The 25,073-nt window shown below is 38.5% G+C and overlaps 1 protein-coding gene across 3 annotated transcripts in view; it reads right to left on the bottom strand.

Moving 5' to 3' along the window:
* The window catches only part of hfp (Poly(U)-binding-splicing factor hfp), a 525,647-nt gene extending 501,223 nt beyond the window's left edge, over window positions 1-24,424 (bottom strand). For 2 of the 3 annotated variants that reach the window (XM_071679802.1, XM_071679803.1), the window contains exons 1-2: window positions 24,323-24,424; window positions 17,845-17,902 (exon numbers count right to left, since the gene is read on the bottom strand). In XM_071679802.1, coding sequence (XP_071535903.1) covers window positions 17,845-17,902; window positions 24,323-24,385 — 121 coding nt within the window. In that variant the 5' untranslated portion in view covers window positions 24,386-24,424. The remainder of the gene's footprint in view (window positions 1-17,844; window positions 17,903-24,322) is intronic. The other variant, XM_071679805.1, reaches the window with a different exon arrangement.
* Window positions 24,425-25,073: the final 649 nt, after the last annotated feature.

The following is a 25,073-nucleotide window of genomic DNA, read 5'->3' as shown; positions in this document are numbered from 1 at the left end:
TTATTAGGTACAGTAGGGTTGAGGGTCAAGTCAATTGGGAGGTAAGTTTGAATGGAGAAAAACTGGAGGAGTAAAGTGTTTTAGATATCTAGGAGTGGATCTGGCAGCAGATGGAACCATGGAAGCGGAAGTGGATCATAGGGTGGGGGAGGGGGCGAAAATTCTGGGAGCCTTGAAGAATGTGTGGAAGTCGAGAACATTATCTCGGAAAGCAAAAATGGGTATGTTTGAAGGAATGGTGGTTCCAACAATTTTGTATGGTTGCGAGGCGTGGGCTATGCATGAGGGTGGAGGTGCTGGAAATGAGATGTTTGAGGACAATGTGTGGTGTGAGGTGGTTTGATCGAGTAAGTAACGTAAGGGCAAGAGAGATGTGTGGAAATAAAAAGAGCGTGGTTGAGAGAGCAGAAGAGGGTGTTTTGAAATGGTTTGGGCACATGGAGAGAATGAGTGAGGAAAGATTGACCAAGAGGATATATGTGTCGGAGGTGGAGGGAACGAGGAGAAGTGGGAGACCACATTGGAGGTGGAAAGAAGGAGTGAAAAAGATTTTGTGTGATCGGGGCCTGAACATGCAGGAGGGTGAAAGGCGGGCAAGGAATAGAGTGAATTGGATCGATGTGGTATACCGGGGTTGACGTGCTGTCAGTGGATTGAATCAGGGCATGTGAAGCGTCTGGGGTAAAGCATGGAAAGCTGTGTAGGTATGTATATTTGCGTGTGTGGATGTATGTATATACATGTGTATGGGGGGGGGGGGGGGCCATTTCTTTTGTCTATTTCCTTGCGCTACCTCGCAAACGCGGGAGACAGCGACAAAGTATAATAAAAAAAATAAAAATAATATATATATATATATATATATATATATATATATATATATATATATATATATATTCTTATCTATCTATTTTACTTTGTCACTCTCTCCCGCATTAATGAGGTAGTGCAAGGAAACAGACGAAAGGATGGCCCAACAAACCCACATACACATGTTGTTATATAATATACATATATATATCCCCGGGGATAGGGGAGAAAGAATACTTCCCACACCTTCCTCATGTGTCACAGAAGGCGACGGGAGTGGGGGCTAGAAACCCTCCCTCCTTGTATTTCAACTTTCTACATGGGAAAACAGAAGGAGTCACGCGGGGAGTGCTCATCCTCCTCGAAGGCTCAGACTGGGGTGTCTAAATGTGTGTGGATGTAATCAAGATGAGAAAAAAGGAGAGATAGGTAGTATGTTTGAGGAAAGGAACCTAGATGTTTTGGCTCTGGGTGAAACAAAGCTCAAGGGTAAAGGGGAAGAGTGGTTTGGGAGTGTCTTAGGAGTAAAGTCAGGGGTTAGTGAGAGGACAAGAGCAAGGGAAGGAGTAGCACTACTCTTGAAACAGGAATGGTGGGAGTATGTGATAGAGTGTAAGAAAGTAAACTCTAGATTGATATGGGTAAAAGTGTAAGAAAGTAAACTCTAGATTGATATGGGTAAAACTGAAAGTGGATGGAGAGAGATGGGTGATTATCGGTGCGTATGCACTTGGGCATGAAAAGAAAGATCATGAGAGGTAAGTGTTTTGGGAGCAGCCGAGTGAGTGTGTTGGTAGTTTTGATGCACAAGATCAGGTTTTCGTGATGGGTGATTTGAATGTAAAGGTGAGTAATGTGGCAGTTGAGGGAATAACTGGTGTATATGGGGTGTTCAGTGTTGTAAATGGAAATGGTGAAGAGCTTGTAGATTTATGTGCTGATAAAGGACCGGTGATTGGGAATACCTGGCTTAAAAAGAGAGATATACATAAGTATACGTATGTAAGTAGGAGAGATGGCCTGAGCGTTATTGGATTACGTGTTGACAGGCATGCGAAAGAGAGTCTTTTGGATGTTAATGTGCTGAGAGGTACAACTGGAGGGATGTCTGATCATTATCTTATGGAGGGAAAGGTAAAGATTTGTAGGGGCTTTCAGAAAAGAAGAGAGAATGTTAGGGTGAAGAAAGTAGTGAGTTTGGGAGGGAGACTTGTGTGAGGAAATACCAAGAGGGACTGAGTACAGAATGGAAAAACATGAAAACAAATGATGTATGGAGTGTGGGGGAGGAATGGGATGTATTTAGGGAAGCAGTGATGGCTTGCGCAAAAGATGCTTGTGGCATGAGAAGCGTGGGAGATGGGCAGATTACAAAGTGTAGCGAGTTGTGGGATGAAGAAGTAAGAATGTTAGTGAAAGAGAAGAGAGAGGCATTTGGATGATTTTTGCAGGGAAATAATGCAAATGACTGGGAGATGTATAAAAGAAAGAGGCAGGAGGTCAAGAGAAAGGTGTAAGAGGTGAAAAAGAGGGCAAATGAGAGTTGGGGTGAGAGAGTATCATTAAATTTTAGGGAGAATAAAAAGATGTTTTGGAAGGAGGTAAATAAAGTGCATAAGACAAGGGAACAAATGGGATCATCAGTGAAGGGAGCTAATGGGGAGGTGATAACAACTAGTGGTGATGTGAGAAGGAGATGGAGTGAGTATTTTGAAGGTTTGTTAAAAGTGTTTGATAATGGAGTGGCAGATATAGGGTGTTTTGGTCGAGGTGGTGTGCAAATTGAGAGGGTTAGGGAGAATGATTTGGTAAACAGAGAAGAGGTAGTAAAAGCTTTGCAGAAGATGAAACCTGGCAAGGCAGCGGGTTTGGATGGTACTGCAATGGAATTTATTAAAAAAGGGTTTGACTGTATTGTTGGCTGGTTGGTAAGGTTATTTAATGTATGTATGACTCATGGTGAGGTGCCTGAGGACTGGCGGAATGCTTGCATAGTGCCATTGTACAAAGGCAAAGGGGATAAGAGCAAGTGCTCAAATTACAGAGGTATAAGTTTGTTGAGTATTCCTGGTAAATTATATGGGAGGGTATTGATTGAGAGGGTGAAGGCATGTACAGAGCATCAGATTGGGAAAGAGCAGTGTGGGTTTAGAAGTGGTAGAGGATGTGTGGACCAGGTGTTTGCTTTGAAAAATGTATGTGAGAAATACTCAGAAAAGCAAATGGATTTGTATGTAGTATTTAGGGATCTGGAGAAGGAATATGATAGAGCTGATAGAGATGGTCTGTGGAAGGTATTAAGAATATACGGTGTGGGAGGTAAGTTGTTAGAAGCAGTGAAAAGTTTTTATCGAGGATGTAAGGCATGTGTACATGTGGGATGAGTGGAGAGTGATTGGTTCTCAGTGAATGTCGCTGTCTTCCGCATTAGCAAGGTAGCACAAGGAGACAGACAAAATAATGGCCCAACCCACCCACATACACATGTATATACATACACGTCCACACACGCAAATATACATACCTATACATCTCAACGTATACATATATATACACACACAGACATACACATATATACACATGTACATAATTCATACTGTCAGCCTTTATTCATTCCCAACGCCACCTCACCACGCATGAAATAACAGTCCCCTCCCCCCGCATGTGCACGACGTAACGCTAGGAAAGGACAACAAAGGCCACATTCATTCACACTCAGTCTCTAGCTGTCATGTATAATGCAACGAAACCATAGCTCCCTTTCCACATCCAGGCCCCACACAACTTTCCATGGTTTACCCCAGACGCTTCACATGCCCTGCTTCAATCCATCGACAGCATGTCTACCCGGTATACCACATCATTCCAATTCACTCTATTCCTTGCACACCTTTCACCCTCCTGCTTGTTCAGGCCCCGATCACTCAAAATCTTTTTCACTCCATCTTTCCATCTCCAATTTGGTGTCCCACTTCTCCTCGTTCCCTCCACCTCTGACACATATATCCTCTTCATCACTCTTTCCTCACTCATTCTCTCAACCACACTCTTTTTATTACCACACATCTCTCTTACCCCTTCATTACTTAATCAAACCACCTCACACCAGATACTGTTCTCAAACATTTCATTTCAACACATCCACCCTCCTCCACACAACCCTATCAATTGCCCATGCTTTGCAACCATATAACAATGTTGGAACCACTATTCCTTCAAACATACCCATTTTTGCTCTGCGAGATAATATTCTTGTCCTCCACACATTCTTCAACGCACCCAGAACCTTCGCCCCCTTCCTCTACCCTGTGACTCACTTCTGCCTGTCTTTTATGGGAACTAATTTTTCAATTTATTTATAGAGGTACTGGTAGGAGACAGCTATACTTTCCTGCATTACTGCTAATCTTAATTTTCTTCTTGTTATGTTTACCAGTGGATTATTTACTTATAAAGGAATACAGAGGATTTCAAACAGCAAAACCATTGGGTCCCTTTTTGGCTGTATGCAGTACTGGAAGGTATCAGAAGTTCACAGATCAGAGGTAAAAGTGAAAAGGTATACAGATAATTCAAACATATCAACCTGCAAACTGTTAATGTGACTAAGGAAGCACAAATAATGTAAGTTGTGGACTTGCAGCAAAATATTCACCAAGAATATTCTTATAATGTATCTATAACACTGTTTTCAATCATTCAAATTTGTAAATCATTCCATGTCAACATTCCCTTTGAAGAAAAAGTGCTTTACCCCATCTGAGGTACGACATTTACCCAAGAGTTTGTATCTACCCATTATTACAAGTGAATTCCAATAAATCAAGTTTTAAGTAACTTGTTAGATCAAGAGGCCCATATACTGGGAGGATTACTGACAGCTACTTAGTGGGCCAGCAGTTCAGTGGTTGTAAAACCGCTTTCCTCTGACCCATGTACCTGTCTTTTTCTTTCTGCATCACCCACATGTGGTCTCCTGTCATTCTGTCCATAAACATACAATCTCTCCTTGTCAAACGTAACACCTAACTCACACAGCTCATTCTTTGTAATTCTGGATTTTTCTGAGATGAGCATTATGCACCAGCCCTTCCTTTTGGCAAATTGGTATGAGCAGCAGACAGAAGCACTATGCTGGAGCATTAGGTAGAAGTAGTCAGTAGGAACACTAGGTAAGAGCCTCTGCAAACACTGCGGTAGAGTTGCCCTCTGCTAATGGCCTGTTAAGGGTGAGGCACTAAAGTCTAAAATGCACCACTGGGGTTCATCTCTTGTGGATGCTCTATTGCCATGGCCACCCCCTTGAGTTCCAATTGGAATAGATAGATCAACAATTTTCAATTTTTGCACTAGATCCCCTCTTAACCTTCACTCTTCTTCATTAGTGTAATCAGCTCTCACAGAATTTGTTTCTCAGACCAGGATTCATCTTGGTAGCATGATGCTGCACTCTCTTCATTCTATGTCTTTTCTTTAGGTAGGGTAACTATAACTATACACAATGTTCAAGATAAGGGAAATCCATCAAATTATAAAGTAAAGCATAAGGATGATTTCCTATCTACCCATATCTCTGACATCCATTCCCTCCAGGAACTCCCATCAAGGGGTGGCCATGGCAGAAGACTCCACTTATCCCTGTCCTTATATGCCTCTCTCACATACACCAATCCAAGCATTCTTCCACTATTTCCTTCCCTCCAGTATTCCTCCACCTTAATTGCCCATGTCACAGATGATCTTCCACTCACACCAACCCCTTTAATTGTATTACCATACATTTTCCTTACAAATCCCAGTCTTGCATTCACTTCACATGTCCAAACCACCTCAGAATACTACATTTCATCAATTCTAACTCTCCCTTTATATTCCCCGCCATACTCCATCTCTCATACACCCGTCCATTTCTTTCTTCATTCCATCTAGTCACACCACATGCTCTTCTCAAATAACTCATTTCCACAGCCTGGATTCTTGACCTCTGTGCCTCATTCCATGTCTCGGCTGCATATGTCAGGGTTGTGAGGACTATGCTTTCCCTTAGTCCTCAATTCACTTCCATACTTACACCTCTACCCTTCATTATTCTATTAAGGGAACCAATGACTCTTCTACAATGTACTGCTCTCCCTTATCTCTCAATCTTTATCATCACAGTCACCCAAGACAGCTCCCAGATACTTAAATTTCCTCACTTCTCCCAGTCTCCCCCCCCCCCATAACCACAGCACAATTGAGAACACTTTCTTCTTACACGCTACATGGTTTTGCAAAATCTATACTTCCAATGTTTCCTTTCAAATGCCATTACTTTACTTACATTTACCTTCAATTGCCTACGCTTACACATCATAAAACACACAACCTTCTGCAACTCCTCTTCACTCTCAGCGAACAACACAGTATGATCCACAAACAGGATTGCCACTAGCCACCATGCCTTACTGCCACACTCCATCTCTACACTACCCCTTCCCTAGTTTTGCTTTCATCTCTCTAATCACTCCATCCATATTTATATTAAAAAGCCAAAGTGACATCACAGCCCTACCTCAACCAACTACATTTATCCTAAAGCTTTCGCTCAGCTCTACATCCACTCTTAAACACACATTTGCTCTTCTGTAGGCTTTTACACTATCCAGCAGTTGTCCCCTATACCATATGTTCTCAACACATCCCATAAAGCACTCCACTCGACTGTCATATGCTTTCTCCAGATCCATAAAAGCAGCATACGATTTCTTACCTTTCCACAGTCATCTTTATCACAAAAATCTGATCCACACATCTACCTTTCCTAAAAGCCCCTTGCTGCTCACTTATTCTGCAATCTTTCACTTCCGTCATTCTGTCAATAATATTCTTGCATACACTTTTCCTGTTATGCTTAACAGATTTATTCCCATATGTGATTTATGCTACATCACATATGAGAAGCATCCACTCTATCACACTTTCTCCTCTATATTTCAGCATTTCAGCCATAATCCCATCCACTCCAGGAGCCTTTCCTTCATCATTATTGCCCTTCTTATCTCCCTTTTTGCTATAGGCCCCAGTACTTGTATCCTCTTCCTTCAATCCTCTATGCCCATGCATGCAACAACTGTTGCCTCTCCTCCACATTCATCACTTCAAAATTCCCTTTCCATCTTCCTTTCATTTCCTCCTTTTGATTCAGTAATTCCCCTTCCTTACTTCTCTCGTCAATACTTTCACTCTTACATCCACCTACTTCCTTTTTAATCTCCTTCCAGTATAGTTTCTTATCATCCCACAACTTTTCACTAAACTTTCTTCCAAAATCTTTATCTACTCTTTCTTTGCTTCCCTCTATCAGCTTCTTTACATTCCACTTACATATTTTGTATTCTTCCCTCCTCCTTTGCTGAACCTCCATTGATACATTCCTACTGAGCAATCTACCATATCCCTTTTTCTTCTCTTCAGCAGCATTTCTAATCTCTTCTGTCCACCAAGCATTGCCCTTTTTATTCCAGTATCTCACTACCTTGTATCCAACTAATGATTCTACAACCTTTAATAGTATTTCTCTAAACATCTTAAACACCTCATACACACGTGACTGCATTCCTACATCCACTGCACTTCCATAAGCTTTCAGTTACCTTCCTTTCATACTCCTTGCAATTTTCCTGATTCATCTTCCCACTTGCCAACATTTTCATCTCTTCCTTACACCATATCTCCACTTCTACCTGATCCTCATCCCCACAGGAACCACACAATGGTCGGTCTCTCCAAAGTATCCCCACACAACTCTAGCATTAAGCACAGCCTTTCTCAATCTTTCATCCATTGCCACGTAGTCAATCAGAGCCTTATGCTCCTCTCTTCCATTACTACTCATCCATGTATGTCTGTTGATCATCTTGTGCTGTAAGGGATAAACCCCTTTCAGCACAAATAGCACAAGATAGCTTCCATTCTCATTTACTCCAGACACTCCCCATTTACCAACTATCTCAGCACAAATTACACAAGATAGCTTCCATTCCCATTCACTCCAGGCACTCCCCATTTACCACCTATCTCACCAATTTCATCACATCCCACTATCGCATTCATATTATCAAATACTACCACATTCCTCTCATTTTTAAAACCATTTATAAAGCCATTCAAATTTCTCCAGAAAAGCTTCATTTCATCCTTACCTTACAGGAATATATACCCATACCCATGCATACTTCAAAATCCCAATCTTTCATTTCACCCATACTATTCTTGAACCATTCCATCCATGCTCTGTAACACCCTCCCATACTCTTCGTGACAGCAGAATTGCACATCACTCCTTTCCTCTTCCCTGATAATATTCACTCATTCATGTCCATACCACATCTTCCATAACTGGCATTCATGATTTCCATTTTCAATCCACATTTCTTGCCCAAGGGTATGATTTTCCCCACTCCCTAGCACATCCACACACAACTTTAAAAACTTCCCACAATCTCCTTTTATTCTCACCGGTCATCCCATTCACGTTCAGTGCCATCACTCCCAATCATTTGTCTCTTTTAACCCTGGCATAACTGGTAGACTCTAATGCCGCTTCTTAGCCTTTTGTGCCTCACCCCTGACAAGTTACTGTCAGCGGGCAACCCCAGCACAGTTCCCAGAGGCAGCAAGGCTTTAAGATTGTCAAAAGAAAAAATGTAAAAGTGATAGCACACCTCAGGTGTTTGTCCAAATCTACAACTATTGCCCTGATGTAATTGGGCAACACCTCCCCTTTAGTTCCATCCCTAAGGGGCGTCATAACGAGGTCACCACAAAAAGGAGGGGCGAGACTTGGCTACTCCAGTAAGACTAGAGTATCCCCTCGTGGTGCTATAACTTAATAACTTTTCCCAATTTCAAGCTTCTTTTACTTTCCAAAGTAGCAAATGTATTAGTATATGAAGCAACAATGTCAAGTAGATGCTACTCCTCTGGAGATTGGTCATACACAAGCACCTTATAGATAAATCTGGTCCCCAATTCTTGGTCATCCATTTTTCAGCTATCTCCTTATATATGGTGCTCATGAAAAAAATACATTTAATAATGTAGAAAGAAAAAAATCAAAATTCTTCAAAAACCAGTTCAGCAATAGCAGATGATTGCTCCGGTGAGTTTTCACTTGCCAAAGCAATCACCCATTATTACTGTGAATGGTTCTTGAAACTTTTTCCATTTCATTTTTCTAGATCTACATTATCAAATTCACTTTTTCATGCACACATACAAGCAGATCACCAGAAAGTGGGGATCAGATTCACCTAAAAGGTGCCTGTGCTGCATATTTCTCGACCAAGCACCATATTCTCAAATATCTATTTTGCTGTTTTCCAAAATACCCAAACATTCTCCTAAATCAAGTAATGTATCAAGTAATGTTTAAATCTCAAAATTGTACAGTGCACATGACAGAGTTGCATCTACAAAACATAAATATAATGAAAAGTATGATGTCAGTTTTTCATACAAAGAGAGAGCACAACAGATTTCTTTGTGCCCATTCTAAGCATAAGAGGTATTCAGCCACTATGTGCAGGGTACAATGAATGTGCCTGTTTTGAGGAACTTACCATGTATGCAAGTGGATAACAAAGCTTTGTGTCAGGAAAGGGTTGTCTAATTAGAAACAGAAGCAAGTCAGTATAATTAAAATTAATAAACCAATACACCAACAACCTGGGAAAAGATCACATTCCCTGCCAGAACTTATTAGGCCTAAGAACTGTTCTGAGTGTACAAGGAAGAAGCCTGACAACTGTTCTAAGTGTATTAGAGAGAAGCCTGTCAATTATCTAATTTCTTCCATTAATACCAAGGAGAAAAAAAGAAATATAACTTGTGCATCCATAAAAAGCTTCACGTAAATCCGACTGGTTCTGAGAAGGATAAAAATAAAATCACTCCAACATACCAAGGTATAACCCTTCCAAATTTCAAATCTAATTAGTTTTTGACATCTAAAGTCTCAAGGAGACAGCCTAGTCATCTTAAATTAAAATTTCAATCAACTATTCAAACTTTCCCAACGTTTTGTACAATATCTAAATTAGAAACTTACAATCTCCATGCATAAGAAAATCAGTTCTAATGAGTAAACATCATTTCTTATTATCCTTGCATCACTAGCAAATTGCAATGTACTGCAATACACTTAAACTGGTATCAGTCATTTAATCTAGTATAAATAACTTTTTTTTTAATTTTCCAAAAGAAGGAACAGAGAAGGGGGCCAGGTGAGGATATTCCCTCAACGGCCCAGTCCTCTGTTCTTAACGCTACCTCGCTAATGCGGGAAATGGCGAATAGTATGAAAGAAAGAAAAATAACAACTGTTAAATAATTCAATATGAACTAGTAACCACTATTCTAGATCTAAGAGGGGATTTATAGAGAGTAAATACGCGTCTTTTAATCATGTGAGACCTGCTAAAGGACGGAAAAACAAAGAAGAAATGTCTTTATTTTGATACAGAATAAAACAATATATGACAGCTTATGCATGTTTTTCTGTTACTAACAATATCAGTCTATTTCTAAGTTTTAAGATTAAAATGTGATAACACTATCACCTACAAAGATTATCTAAGGAACTCAACCATCATCATCTGCACAAAAATATTAAAACAAATTTCTTTTCATGTTAATATCTTCATCCTAACACCTTTATGTTGTTAATGGGTATGAAAAACTGCACAAATTTTTCAATTATGAGGACAAGCCATGACTGCTACATAATTGGCCTCAGATTATCATATTTTCTTTTTTTCTTTAACCCTTCTGGTGTGCAAATTTTCTTTCAGCCTCTCCTAAAACTACAAACTACAGACTACAAAAAAAAAGATATTAAAGTGTTCAAAACATAAGAAGTTTTTTCAAAAGCATTTAGACTTATCAGTTCCCACTTCAAGAAATCCACTAACCACTAAGTGACCAAAAATAAGTTATTTCCTTGTAATATTTTCATGTTATAAGGAGTGGAGAAACAATCAAAGGTACTGATTTTTCTTATGAAATGAGAGTTAAGCATTTACAGCTTAGGAAAACCACAGTATTTCCTGGATTGATTAATTCCGAAGTAGGAGCATTGTAGGGCAGGCAGTGGGCCTGAATAGTGGTGGTAAATGCCAAGGAGGAATAGAGTCCCTACCAATGGTGCACAACCCACTGTGGTCACTAATGACTTTCTGAGACATCCAGACAGCTCCAACAACTCATCCTAGATTAAGTTGCCATCTAAGGTAATCAACACAGCCTAAAGTATGTGCAGAATGCAACATATGGTGGGAGAGTAACACTGCAGCAAACCCAGGATGGCCCTAGACCCAAACCCAAGGAGAACTGGTCAGTCATCAGTGTTACTCATTCATCCATAAATATCTAAGATCTAATCTTTGTGACATTACTTTCAATCATAAACTGCATTCTTAACTTATATTAGTATGTAAGAGATCACATTATATTATTGTATACACTAAACAGTAAATGCTTAGAAAAAGACAGGGAGAGAAAGAAAGAAAAATGACAATGTAGTCATCATGCTTGGCAGAAGACAATGAATACTGCCTGATGAGTCTTGCCAGCCTCCTTGCTACCACACACACACACAAATACTACTCACAAAGAGAATTGGAAGCATCTTTTACATCATTTAAACCATCAAAAAAATAAATGAATAAATGGATCATCTTCTATTTTTAAAGACCACGATGATCTTTTCATGGTGTTTGTCTATACGAGTGTTCTGGGTGACAAGGGCTTTGATTTCAGTTCATTAAAGTGTTAAGTTTGGAGACTGGCATTCATAAAATCCTCCTTAGTTACAGCAGACTGATGTTAACGGCACTGAAAGGGTTAAATGTGGACCTAATTACAAGTCCATAAATATACAAAAAAGAAAATTCACATAAAGTACGATAAAATACAAAACAAAACCAGTACTTAAATCTAACTTATTTTCCCCTTCTGAGTAAGCATTACCACAAGTATCACTAATTTCAGTCCAGTGATTTCAGGGGTGACAGAGATAAATTACGTATCAAACATGACACTATTTTGTTATGTTCTGTGGATAATCCTGATGACTGCAGTAGTTTGTGCCAGACACAAATTCTTAAGGAAAATGAAGCACAATTTACTGGGTATGCAAGCATCACAATCAGTAAACAAACTGTCTGTCACCTCTGAAATCATAAGACAGTGGTTTGGGCCATTCATGGTGTCTACCACAAGAACAATTTGTCAAATTTCCATAAACAGTCACAGATATGTGGATATTATAAAATCAATATAAAATGATACAATTAGAACAAACTTAACATCAAAATCCATGCATAACTACCCTTTCATCGACACTCTTAATGTGCTGAAGATTAACTTTAAGTTTATTTACATTTATGAGTAAATGCAAACTCTGTGCCCTCTACTTTATGATGAGTGATCTTTCAACAAAAGTCCAAAATTTAGCCAAAGTTTCAAGCCCTTCTCTTGGTAGGAGAGTATGACACAGCATTTTTTACACCCATCAAAAACACTTGTTTCAACATTTTTGACTTATTACTTCAACAATATATTCAAAGCTACAGAATCAAATGCTAATAAATGCAACTAAAAACATCTGGATCACAAACTCACACAAGTGACTGGCATTACAATCAAAAGAACTATCTTGCCAGGTGAATGATGTCAAATACATGGATAGAATTATGCAGGAATATATTAACAAATCAGGCTTTCACCAAGATAATTTATGTGAACACAAGCACTGGTAAAAGTACAAAATTTATCATATCAACTTTCATCATCATCAATCAACTCTGCCATACCATCTAAAACGGCATGAGGATCCTCAGATATTTAACAGAGATCCTCATTTTGTAATCAATAATGTGACCATACTCTGGGCCCTGAGACACATTGACAAAATCTGATTAATCTCAGTAAATAAACATTTTCAATACAGGACTACATCAAATCAATTTACCTAAAACCAATGGAGAATCTGAACTTGTTACTCAAGCCAACTTACACCAAATAGGTAAAGCAAGTAATTAAACTCACATCATCCACAAGGTGTATATATCAAGCAGTGCATAAAAACTGACTATAATGATCAATATGTATGCTGACAACAATAAAAAACAATGACCCCTCCTGCTTCAAGGAAGACAGCAGCAAGATCAAACAATGGCTCCACTTCATCACAACCAATCTCCTGCTGATATACAAAATGTACCAAAACTAGACCCTACAATCCAGTCAAGCTTTAAAACTACTCCATTATACACCCTGACCACCCCATATGACCCCTAATACTTTACGACACAAAATATTGTTAAAAAAAGTATGGCAAAAAGAATGATCTCCCCAAACCATTCTCTCAATAATTCCCCACAGCCAGAACAATTCCTAAAGGAAAGGGAAACTTGACCAAGCCCAAAATCTAGAAAGGTCCAGTAGTTACCTGCCTGATTCTAAAATACTATCCTAAAAGAGAAATGAAATAGAAACTATCAGAGAAAATCAGCAGTTTTCAGAGATTAATCCTCTACACTAAAAACCCAAATTCTTGCGACAACACTTCAAAGTATACCAATATATTGTTACATTTTTTAGTCAGGTGAAGAGAACGTAGCTATCAGCAACAACTTGTAAGCATCTTTTTCCCTGCAAAGTATTTCCAATTACAAGTTTACTCAGCTACACTGACATGCAAAATGTCTTCTGATTGAGATCTGCAGTGTCACTATGGTATTAGTCTGCATAAAGCATTAAAATTTGGAAACAAAAGTTCAACATTGTAAATAAATACCCATTACTAACTCTGCAAGCAATCTGAATTTGATAAAGTTAAGTTCTCAAAACACTATGTCAACTGATAAAGTTGGTAGCTGTGAAATTTCAATATAGGAAGTATTCTATCAAGTCTATGGTGATGATGGACAAGCCTTCTGAAAGGTAAGTAAACTGATGTAATTTGTCATACACCATAAAAGAAAAATATGGATTTCTACAAGTGCACAAAGGTTTACTAGAAGTGTGCTTAAGCCTACTTTGTTGTAGACAAGTGAAAATTGATGTAATTCGTCATACACCATAAAAAGAAAATATGGATTCCTACAAGTGCACAAAGATTTACTAGAAGTATGTTTAAGCCTACTTTGTTGTAAACAAGTGAAAATTGATGTAATTTGCCATATACCATAAAAGGAAAACATGGATTCCTACAAGTGCACAAAGGCTTACTAGAAGTGTGCTTAAGCCTACTTTGTTGTAGACAAGTAAAAATTTATGTAATTTGTCATATACCATAAAAGGAAAATATGGATTCCTAAAAGTGCAGAAAGGTTTACTAAAAATGTGCTTAAGCCTACTTTGCTGTAGACAAGTGAAAATTGACAGTGAAATTCAGACGGTATGCCAGGCAAAAGAGCAGTTAGAAATAAATGCACTACTATCATTATCATTACCATTTTTATTTCCATTTATATCATTATCGTTATTATCATAATTATAATAATTATCACTTTCACTTATATCTATTGCTATTATCATTATTACACTGTAACCCCAGGATCCCTTTTATAGGGGTCCTGCAGCTTTAAGACTCCACTACAATCAATAACAAGGAAAATTCCTTGTCAAGACTGTACTTCTTTTTGTCCACTGACTGTAATACAACATTGCCAAAGGTGACTTTCCACTTGCAGTGTAGACTCAAGCAGACAGTCTTGTAACATCATAAATACACTAGAACGTCATATAAAATGATAGCACGAAAAAATGCTGAAAGTGAAGGAGAGAAATGCCAAACGGTACAAGCCTGTGGAGGAAATGAATCAAGAAAAATGACAGTGTATAACACCTGAAACTGAAAAAGAAAAGATTGACTTCAGTAATGCAAGATGGCTTGAACAAGGGTGTACGTAGGTTAACTAAAGTATAAAAAGGATGTTAAAAACAAGTGCTTCTAAATGATCTTAGAAATGGGTATGGTAAGATCACTGCATGGGTCACCATGCAGTTATGAGAAACAGTATATTAGACTGACTGACTAACAAAACTAGCTCATCAGAAGAAAAGCATTCCAATTTTGCCTAAACAAGATTAGTCATGACTGTGTATGATACAATACTGAGTATAAGAAAGGGAGGAATGATACTGCAAACATGAAAATATGCATGAAGCACTTACTAATTTGGAAGGTGCCTCTAGTACGGCTATATGAATGATATGTGTTCAAATGTAACACAGAATGGGAGACCGATGAATCAGGAATTCTGCAGAGAGGGTATTTGTCAAAAATGATGGGGCTCCAGTAAAATGTTTTATGTCTCTATGGTATATATCATCTTCAAGGATGTAGCTGTGAGGGAGATTTTGGCAAGACACAAAAGTCTAGAAATATGGTCTGGAAAGTTTAGAAGAATCAATAAGTTACTGCATGAAGATAATATTACAAATACACAGAAAAGAAAGTTGGAAATTCAAACTTTTGAACATGAAATCTAGTTGGACAATCAAAAGTTGAATAAAAGTGAAAAATACTAAGTCTGAAAGTAGTATTACTTGCAACAAAAGGAATTAATACAGATATGTAAAAGTAATTGATCGAGTAAGTAACGTAAGGGTAAGAGAGATGTGTGGAAATAAAAAGAGCGTAGTTGAGAGAGCGGAAGAGGGTGTTTTGAAATGGTTTGGGCACATGGAGAGAATGAGTGAGGAAAGATTGACCAAGAGGATATGTGTGTCGGAGTTGGAGGGAACGAGGAGAATGGGAGACCAAATTGGAGGTGGAAAGATGGAGTGAAAAAGATTTTGTGTGATCGGGGCCTGAACATGCAGGAGGGTGAAAGGAGGGCAAGGAATAGAGTGAATTGGATCGATGTGGTATACCGGGGTTGACGTGCTGTCAGTGGATTGAATCAGGGCATGTGAAGCGTCTGGGGTAAAGCATGGAAAGCTGTGTAGGTATGTATATTTGCATGTGTGGACGTATATACATACATGAGTATGGGGGTGGGTTGGGCCATTTCTTTCGTCTGTTTCCTTGCGCTGCCTCGCGGGCGCGGGAGACAGCGACAAAAAAAAAAAAAAAATATATATATATTATACCTGGGGATAGGGAAGAAAGAATACCTCCCACGTATTCCCTGAGTGTCGTAGAAGGCGACTAAAAGGGGGGGGGAGCGGGTGGCTGGAAATCCTCCCCTCTCGTTCTTTTAATTTTCCAAAAGAAGGAACAGAGAAGGGGGCCAGGTGAGGATGTTCCCTCAAAGGCCCAGTCCTCTGTTCTTAACGCTACCTCGCTAATGCGGGAGATGGCGAATAGTATGAAAAAAAAAAAAAGAATGTAAAAGAGAAGAAAAGCAAGCAATGCAAGAGGGGATGAAATATAAGAAGTTGCTATTTTCCCAAAATGAAATTTTAAGGGGGATAAAATCATGTCAGAATGAGTAGTGAAGCTTGCCAGGATGAACAGTGTAGGTACTCTGGGCATTCTTTACAAATGGAAGGAGGTTAATGAGCATTAGGATTTAAAGGATGACAGAGTGCAAGCTGTGAATGATTTTCTTAACTAGAATGTGGAAGATGACAGAAGAATGGTGTAAGGACAAAGGCTGTCAGACTGAAGTAGAACTAAAAAGAAGTGGTTGACAGAGCAAAGCTAGGTGTTGAGATGGTCCAAGCTATGATAATGATGAAATAAAAACAAATGAGTAAGATGAAATGAAAGAATGAGACCCACAGTAACATGGATGGAAAGAGTAAAAGAGTATGCAACAGACAAGAAAAAATGTAGAAGACTACTCAAGAAGTGCATGCATTGGGAAGACTGCCTTCATCAACCTGAGAGAATCTTGGAAAAAATGTATGGATTTCAAACTTAAGAGAAAATGATGCATTCAGGTGTTTCATTATCAGCCAGCAAACAATACATATCATTTGCTAAAATAATTGCTGCACTAATTCTTTCAATTATAATGAAAAGGTTAAGCTATAATGCATAAAGGATGATTATTATGCTTACCATCATCTTAGATTATAAACCCAAAGCATTCAGCAATAATCACCTTAATTTCTTAAAATCACCACCATTACTTTCCCCCTAGTGTTCTATACCTTGTTCAGAATATATATAACTCAAAAACTTACTGAAAACTCAATGCATTATCGCAGTCCTTCAGCTGCAGGATAGCTTAACCAAAATTTGCAAAATGATTTTAAGGCAAAGGCACACAGGGCAAACGACAAGCACTAGAAAAAGAACTTCATCCATGTGAAAAATGATAGAAATTTGAAATACCTCAGTAAAAAGAATAAAAAGCAGACACAAGCATATTCATATTGGACGATTACTCATGTTCCAAAAGAAATTAAGGAAAGTCATCAATGTTTCTGTGAACTCAGGGCCATTAGAGCAGTGATCACAATTTCACATATACAGATTACCTGTTGTTTACTACTTCTGACCTTAATGAACATATGAACCACGTGTAAGACTAATTTCTTTCTTTTCTTAGAAAGCATGCCGGCACTATACATTTTCAGAACATGGTCCAGGAACAAAAGAACAATATGGCTCAACACACATCTGTAAAATACTTGAAGACTGTTAACACTAACACAGTTCCAGTTACAACTTCATCTGATATAGAGTCCTAAATACCATATAAAGTAACAAAAAAATATGAACTAATATCTATTTCAAAGTGAAGATGAATGCTGTCCGCTGACATGATACTCACTAAGTAACATTCCTATATATGTGTTCATATATCTTTAGATAGATGAGCACAACAAAGATGAAAAACTGGGGGATAAAATTTCCCATATCCATTACATATAACCCTTACCAGCCAAACCAATATGATGACATAAAATAAAAAAAATGATGGTATATCCATTCATGACCCTAAGACAACAGACAAAGAAACACACAAAATAGAGAGACCTACACACAAAATACTTCTGGCACTCATCTTTAAATAGTGGCAACCTTACCTTCATTTACTCTCATCTTTTTCTCTGCAGGCTCATGAATCCCAGCCTCACCATTCACCTGCAACAAAACAAATACATGAGCAATGACTAAAATAAATACTTGGCCACAGTCCTCTAAACCTATTACTTCCTCCACTTTACGTCAACAACTATCATCTAATTCAAGACGAATAGCTATCTTACATTTTAAGTCAAACTGCTAATATCCATAACTGCTAAGCAACATTCTATCCTAAAAGCATAGTCCATACCAAATCTAATATACATACTCATGGAAAAGAAAGTGTGAACAGAGGCAACAACTGTCTGAAATGGAAAGCAATGCGTCCTATATGTTTCAAGCTCCTTGTTAAAAGTTTAGAAAAAAAAGAAAAAGAAAACTGCAACAAGGATAATTCCAGATATGTAAAGAACACATGAACCAGAAAAAAGTAAGAAAAGTAGCATTTCCCTTGTATCTAGACCTAGCTCATTAATGAAGAGATAGAGTACCACCTTCTGCACCCCTGCAAAAAAATTCATTATATCCATGCATAAATGTTTAAATCACATGTCTTTATCCATCTGAACATTGGAGGAAGGGAGTTTTACACTCAAGGGGGCCCATCTCTGGTACTTTCTATAACACCATGATGACTCTTAATTAATTTGTACACTGTAGGTGCTCACTGCCTCTATATTGAAACTATTACAACCATCCATTACTGTCTTTAAAATAAACCAGTATTTCTTTAAATCCTTCCCAACAACCTTTTTCCTCAGCTTCTGATGTCCTCTGGTAATTATGGTACTGCATCTCATAAAGAAATGTTTACTATCAATGTCATCCAGATACAAGGGAGCTTAAAGGGATACTATCAGGACATCCCTCTTTCTTCTTTCCTCCAAGGTCAACTACCTCAATTCAGGTACTATCTTGGTTGCTCATATCAGGACCTCTTAATACTATTTATGTCTCACCATGTGCACTGACAAGACCTGTGAGGCATATTCCAGATTTGGAGTAATGTGTAATGGGAACAGCTATTTACCAAACATTAACAATGGCAAAGGAATTAAATTACTGGGAATGATGGAAATGACGGGAATCACAGGTTATACTCCCTGGATTACAGCTTATATTTAGATATAAATACTACTGGTATGGCAGGCTTTGCTTTGAAGAATGTATTTGAGAAATACTTAGAAAAGCAAATGGATTTGTATGTAGCATTTATGGATCTGGAGAAGGCATATGATAGAGTTGATAGAGACGCTCTGTGGAAGGTATTAAGAATATATGGTGTGGGAGGCAAGTTGTTAGAAGCAGTGAAAAGTTTTTATCGAGGATGTAAGGCATGTGTACGTGTAGGAAGAGAGGAAAGTGACTGGTTCTCAGTGAATGTAGGTTTGCGGCAGGGGTGTGTGATGTCTCCATGGTTGTTTAATTTGTTTATGGATGGGGTTGTTAGGGAGGTGAATGCAAGTTTTGGAAAGAGGGGCAAGTATGAAGTCTGTTGGGGATGAGAGAGCTTGGGAAGTGAGTCAGTTGTTGTTCGCTGATGATACAGCGCTGGTGGCTGATTCATGTGAGAAACTGCAGAAGCTGGTGACTGAGTTTGGTTAAGTGTGTGAAAGAAGAAAGTTAAGAGTAAATGTGAATAAGAGCAAGGGTATTAGGTACAGTAGGGTTGAGGGTCAAGTCAATTGGGAGGTGAGTTTGAATGGAGAAAAACTGGAGGAAGTGAAGTGTTTTAGATATCTGGGAGTGGATCTGGCAGCGGATGGAACCATGGAAGCGGAAGTGGATCATAGGGTGGGGGAGGGGGCGAAAATTCTGGGAGCCTTGAAGAATGTGTGGAAGTCGAGAACATTATCTCCGAAAGCAAAGATGGGTATGTTTGAAGGAATAGTGGTTCCAACAATGTTGTATGGTTGCGAGGCGTGGGCTATGGATAGAGTTGTGCGCAGGAGGATGGATGTGCTGGAAATGAGATGATTGAGGACAATGTGTGGTGTGAGGTGGTTTGATCGAGTAAGTAACGTAAGGGTAAGAGAGATGTGTGGAAATAAAAAGAGCGTGGTTGAGAGAGCAGAAGAGGGTGTTTTGAAATGGTTTGGGCACATAGAGAGAATGAGTGAGGAAAGATTGACCAAGAGGATATATGTGTCGGATGTGGAGGGAACGAGGAGAAGAGGGAGACCAAATTGGAGGTGGAAAGATGGAGTGAAAAAGATTTTGTGTGATCGGGGCCTGAACATGCAGGAGGGTGAAAGGAGGGCAAGAAATAGAGTGAATTGGAGCCATGTGGTATACCGGGGTTGACGTGCTGTCAGTGGATTGAATCAAGGCATGTGAAGCGTCTGGGGTAAACCATGGAAAGCTATGTAGGTATGTATATTTGCGTGTGGGGACGTATGTATATACATGTGTATGGGGGTGGGTTGGGCCATTTCTTTCGTCTGTTTCCTTGCGCTACCTCGCAAACGCGGGAGACAGCGGCAAAAAAAAAAAAAAAAAAAAAAAAAAAATTGGCAGGCATGGAACACTGTAAATTACTACGTCTGAAATCTAAGGATGCAACTATGGGATGCAATGTGAAGTTTAAGAGTGCCCTGTACAAGTACCTAGCAAGTGCATTACACTAGCCAGGATGTGGCTTCCAGCAGCTTGGTCAACTAATGACCCAACCCAACAGCCTGGGCTGGAGGGTAGAAGATCCCCCAAAACTTCAACAGGTATCCATATACTTCATCCATCTCAAGACGTGTTTAAGATTTTCTCCCTTTTGGTGTATACTACACCTTTGGATTTCAGAGGTAGTACTTCCATGACTGCCATGCCAGTACAATTTATTACCAAGTGTTGAATGTCTACCTCAGATCTCTCTCACAAACCAATTCCTGTGCAACAGTTCTTGTTAAGTAATACTCACGCTAGGGCCATCTTTCATAGAGTTATATCCTCATTACCTTCCACTTAATTTGACTAAATCTCATCAAACATTTATCAGACAAACTTTGCAGTTTGTCCAGGCCCCATTATTAGCTGATGCATTTGTTTTCACTAATTTTTCTCATGAACCTGGCATCATCTATAAAAGCTTGTTTAGGTGTGAGTCCTAGTCCTTCTGGCAACTCATTCACATACACTAAAAATAGCACTGGACCTAAGAATGAGCCTGAAGCACTACACTTGCAATCTCAGCCCGTCTAGAGAATGTGACCCTTACTACACCCTATAATCCCTTCCATATATGTAATTCTCTATGCAAAGAAGTTTACCACTTATCCATGTCAGTAACTCATGCCAATTCGTCAACCTCCTGTGGGGTAATATCAAAGGTTTTCTGGCAGTATAGGAACACAGAGTCTACCATCACTTTGGTCTAAGACAGAGCTTACACAGTCACAGAACTGTGTTGCTGACCAGTTAAGAAGTTTCTCCCATGTATGCAGTCATTCATCAGTTTTCTGATACCCTTCTCCAATTTGCTTAACAGGCAGGGATGTGTAGTTCAGTGCTCTTTCCCAGCCTCCTTTCTTAAACATAGGCACAACATTTGCCCTCTTCCATATATTTGGAATAATTCCTATAGTTCTAAAGAACATGATTTCAAGAGCCCTAACAAGTGCCTCCAAACATTCCTTCAGCACATATGGAGAGACTTCATCAGGTTAAGTTGGCATTTCTGCCAATTTTTACACCTTCTAAGACTTCTGTCCCCTCCCACCTTCCTAATAATTGTGATATACTATCCTCCAGTGTGCCAACACTTTTAAATCTTTCATTTAACTCCTCATATATTTCCCTGTATCCTTCAATACTTCCCTCTGAGTCCCCTAGCATAATTTTTTTCTAACACCTTTAGCTCTTCACAAACTTATGGAAACCAACTGCAATGTATTTCAAGTCTACAATGCTTTTTTCAAAACATCTCTGCTCCTGCCTCCTTAACTTGCACTACATATTTCTCAACCATCTCTATCTTCCAAATGCTGTCCATCTACATTGATACTAGTACCTCTTCCACATTATATTGCCAAGCATTCTTGCATTTCGGCATCTAATGTTAATGAACTGCTTATTAGTCTGCTATCAAATTGTTATTTCCAACTAAGCACTTCCTCAGGGTTTCCTTAATGTAGTAGTTAGCATTACTATGAATTCATTTCTACTTGGGTTCAAGACCTGGGCAAAGCAGTTGACCAGTAGCCAACCCAGCCTACCTACCACCCTTCTTGCCTGAGGAACCCTACACCATCAAGCAAACCCATCTGTGCTCCTAAAGACACCACACTGTCTTTTCACTCATTCCTCTTTGCCCCACACTCATCCAACCTATGGCTCCTTTGTGGAGGTGAGGGGTGGATCTGTAGAGGTTTTCAGAAAAGAGGAAATGGTATGGTTGAGAAGAGAGTGATGGAATTATGCGAGCCTGGAAAAAATAAAGTTTGAGAAGTGGGTGAGGAATGGGAGGTGTTTACAGAAGCAGTGCTGGCATGTCCATGTGGCATGCATAAGGTGGGAGGTAAGCAGGTTTGAAAGGGTAGTGAGTGGTGGGATGATGAAGTAAAGCTGCTACTGAAAGAGAAAAGAGAGTTATATAGGAGGTATTTACTGGGAGCAAGAGCAAATGAATAGGATGACAGAGAGCAGAAGGTCATAAGGAAGATGCAGGGGTTAAAAAATGGGGCAAATGAGAGTTGGGGTGTGCATCGGTGAAGGATGCAAATGGAAAGCAGAGATGATAGGAAAATTATAAATGGCTTGTTTAAGATTCAAATAACTTAAATACAAACAAAACAAGGCAAAATCTACAAACAACTGACAGATGTCAATCTAGCAATCCTGGCCCACCCTTATCAAAAATATAATTACGATGGGTGTGGACGAGACAATTATTGATATTGACTTTAAAATGATTTATCAAATATTGATAAATAATGACTGCAATATTGATAAATAATGACTGCAAAACAAAGTACTAAAACAAAAGGCTCAAGTATCAAGATGAGGAATCACAAATTAGTTGATAAGGGTTAAATACTTGTCACAAAAAAGAGTAAGCTAACATCGTGTTTTACCCAACAAGCTTCCAACAAGTGTGCGAGTGAGCCACCATTGTGTGCCAATGTATGAACTGTCCATCCTTAACAACAACATCATTACCGAGTGATAATTGCTGATGGCTGATACTGGACTTGTGAACAATATGAGTAAGTGTGGTACTGAAATTCACTTACATAATACCTAAGTTCAACCTAACATTAATCCTTATTGACCCATCACTCACCAAGAACATCATTTGGAGATCATATTACTTGTCTGAAAAATTCAGGTGCAGTTACTTTGTATATGTAACAAGGTTTGATCAAATCATCAAACAAGCTATCTTGTCGTGTTATAAAAGCATTCTTCTTTACACTCATGTTAATTTTTGAGTGCTTTTACTCCACAACTTCCCTTAACCTAAAGCCCTGCCCACATAATGAAAACTTGTAAATTTTCATGTTGGAGTTAGAAGTGCTATACCTACAATCCAATACTTTATATCAACACTACATATTGTAAGGAATATATTAGAACCAATTTCATTTAATACCATAATACTAACATAAAAAAGGTGCTTCCGTCTTGTAAAGTTCTGCCTATCAATCTTAGTCTTAATATCACTCAACATCTATTATATAATACTAGTAGCAATAAAGGTGGGCCAAAAACAACAATAATAGTGACAATTCAATATGCAAGCTATGTTTTGTGTTCATGTTTATTCTGACCCATGAAGATAAATAAATCATCCAATGAGCTATCAATCATCTCCCGATTATATATTAGATATAAAAAATGTAATAAAACTATGTACATATCTTCCGGAGGCACGTGAAATGAATTTAATATAAAAAGCAACAGTACCAAGAACAGGGGTTCAAGTGTCGGCTGGTAGAGGTCGAAGTGTTAGTAATTAATGGAAGGCCGAAGTGTCAATGGGGGTCGAGGTGTCTGGCATCCGCCGGCTGTACTTGATCCGTTGCTGCTTTGTTAACTTATAGAATCGAAACGAGAATAATAAAGTCTTTTGAGAAGTTAGCTGAGTTCTAGTGTGTACACATTCTTCATAACTATGATGGAAACCGGATTGTATCTGAATCATACTGAAGATTCGGACGACTGTCAATACCTTCAGGTGTGGCTATGTTATCGGATGGAAGTCTCCCATAAAATACGAATGAAATTAAAAGCAGACTTAATAAGTACCAGCTAAATCTGGACAAATATTGTTCTGGATCAATACAGACTCGTCAACTTTCAAGTGTATATATAAGCGACAAGGTAATCTCTCTCTGGTATCACATTAAAAACCAAGTGTGGGTTCGGCATTCGCAACCTCCTATTAAAAATTTTGATATAAATATAATATAGTACTTAACCATTACCTACTACAGCACCTATATTGGGATTCCCCATAATCAGAAGACAATAAAAATGCCTTACCATCATACTGTGACTATTACTGTACATTGAAGGAGGCATAGCAGTAGATACTTCCGCCGCCATTTTGGTTACTACACATAGATCGTTCCTCCGCGGGATTAAACAGCTTTTCCTCGCCAAGAGATAAGACATTTCTACACCATTTTCTAAGCATTATATATTCATACTGATATATATATTCAAGTTTCTAATTTTATTTTTCATCCAGATAGTTTACAAAATATACACACTAGAAAAAATACCATAGAATAAAGTTTAGGTTTATGCACGCTCTCTCTCATAATCGACCCTAAAGAATTTTCAGACACTATTTACAACTATACTAATAAGATAATTAAGATCTTGAAACATTCCATCCACACTTTTAGTAGAAATATATATTATATTTTCAAACACTGAAATGTATTTCTTCTTTTTTTCTTCATGTAAGCATTTTGTTATGGTGGCTTATGGAAGACTTTAGCACAACGAACGCTCTGTAAGTTTTCAGAACTACCTAAAGATAACAATAAGAGACCGAGCGATGTTTAAAGGACAGGAGGATGTGATTTTAAACTCTCTATAGAATTAGTTCATGTCATGAGATATATCAAAGGCAGTGAGAGCCTTGATGAAATTAGGAATTTTTGCTTGTGGAATCGCAACTAATAAGTTACTTGCAGATGGTGAAAATGTGGCATTTTCCCAGCATTTTAATGAATAATTTGATTGCAATTATAAGATTTATTTGGCCTAATGAACTGCATATTAA

This window comes from Panulirus ornatus, chromosome 30 (assembly GCF_036320965.1).
Source record: "Panulirus ornatus isolate Po-2019 chromosome 30, ASM3632096v1, whole genome shotgun sequence".
Classification (NCBI taxonomy): domain Eukaryota; kingdom Metazoa; phylum Arthropoda; class Malacostraca; order Decapoda; family Palinuridae; genus Panulirus; species Panulirus ornatus.
The sequence above is the reverse complement of the archived record's forward strand: the minus strand, read 5'-3'. Positions and strand labels throughout refer to the sequence as shown.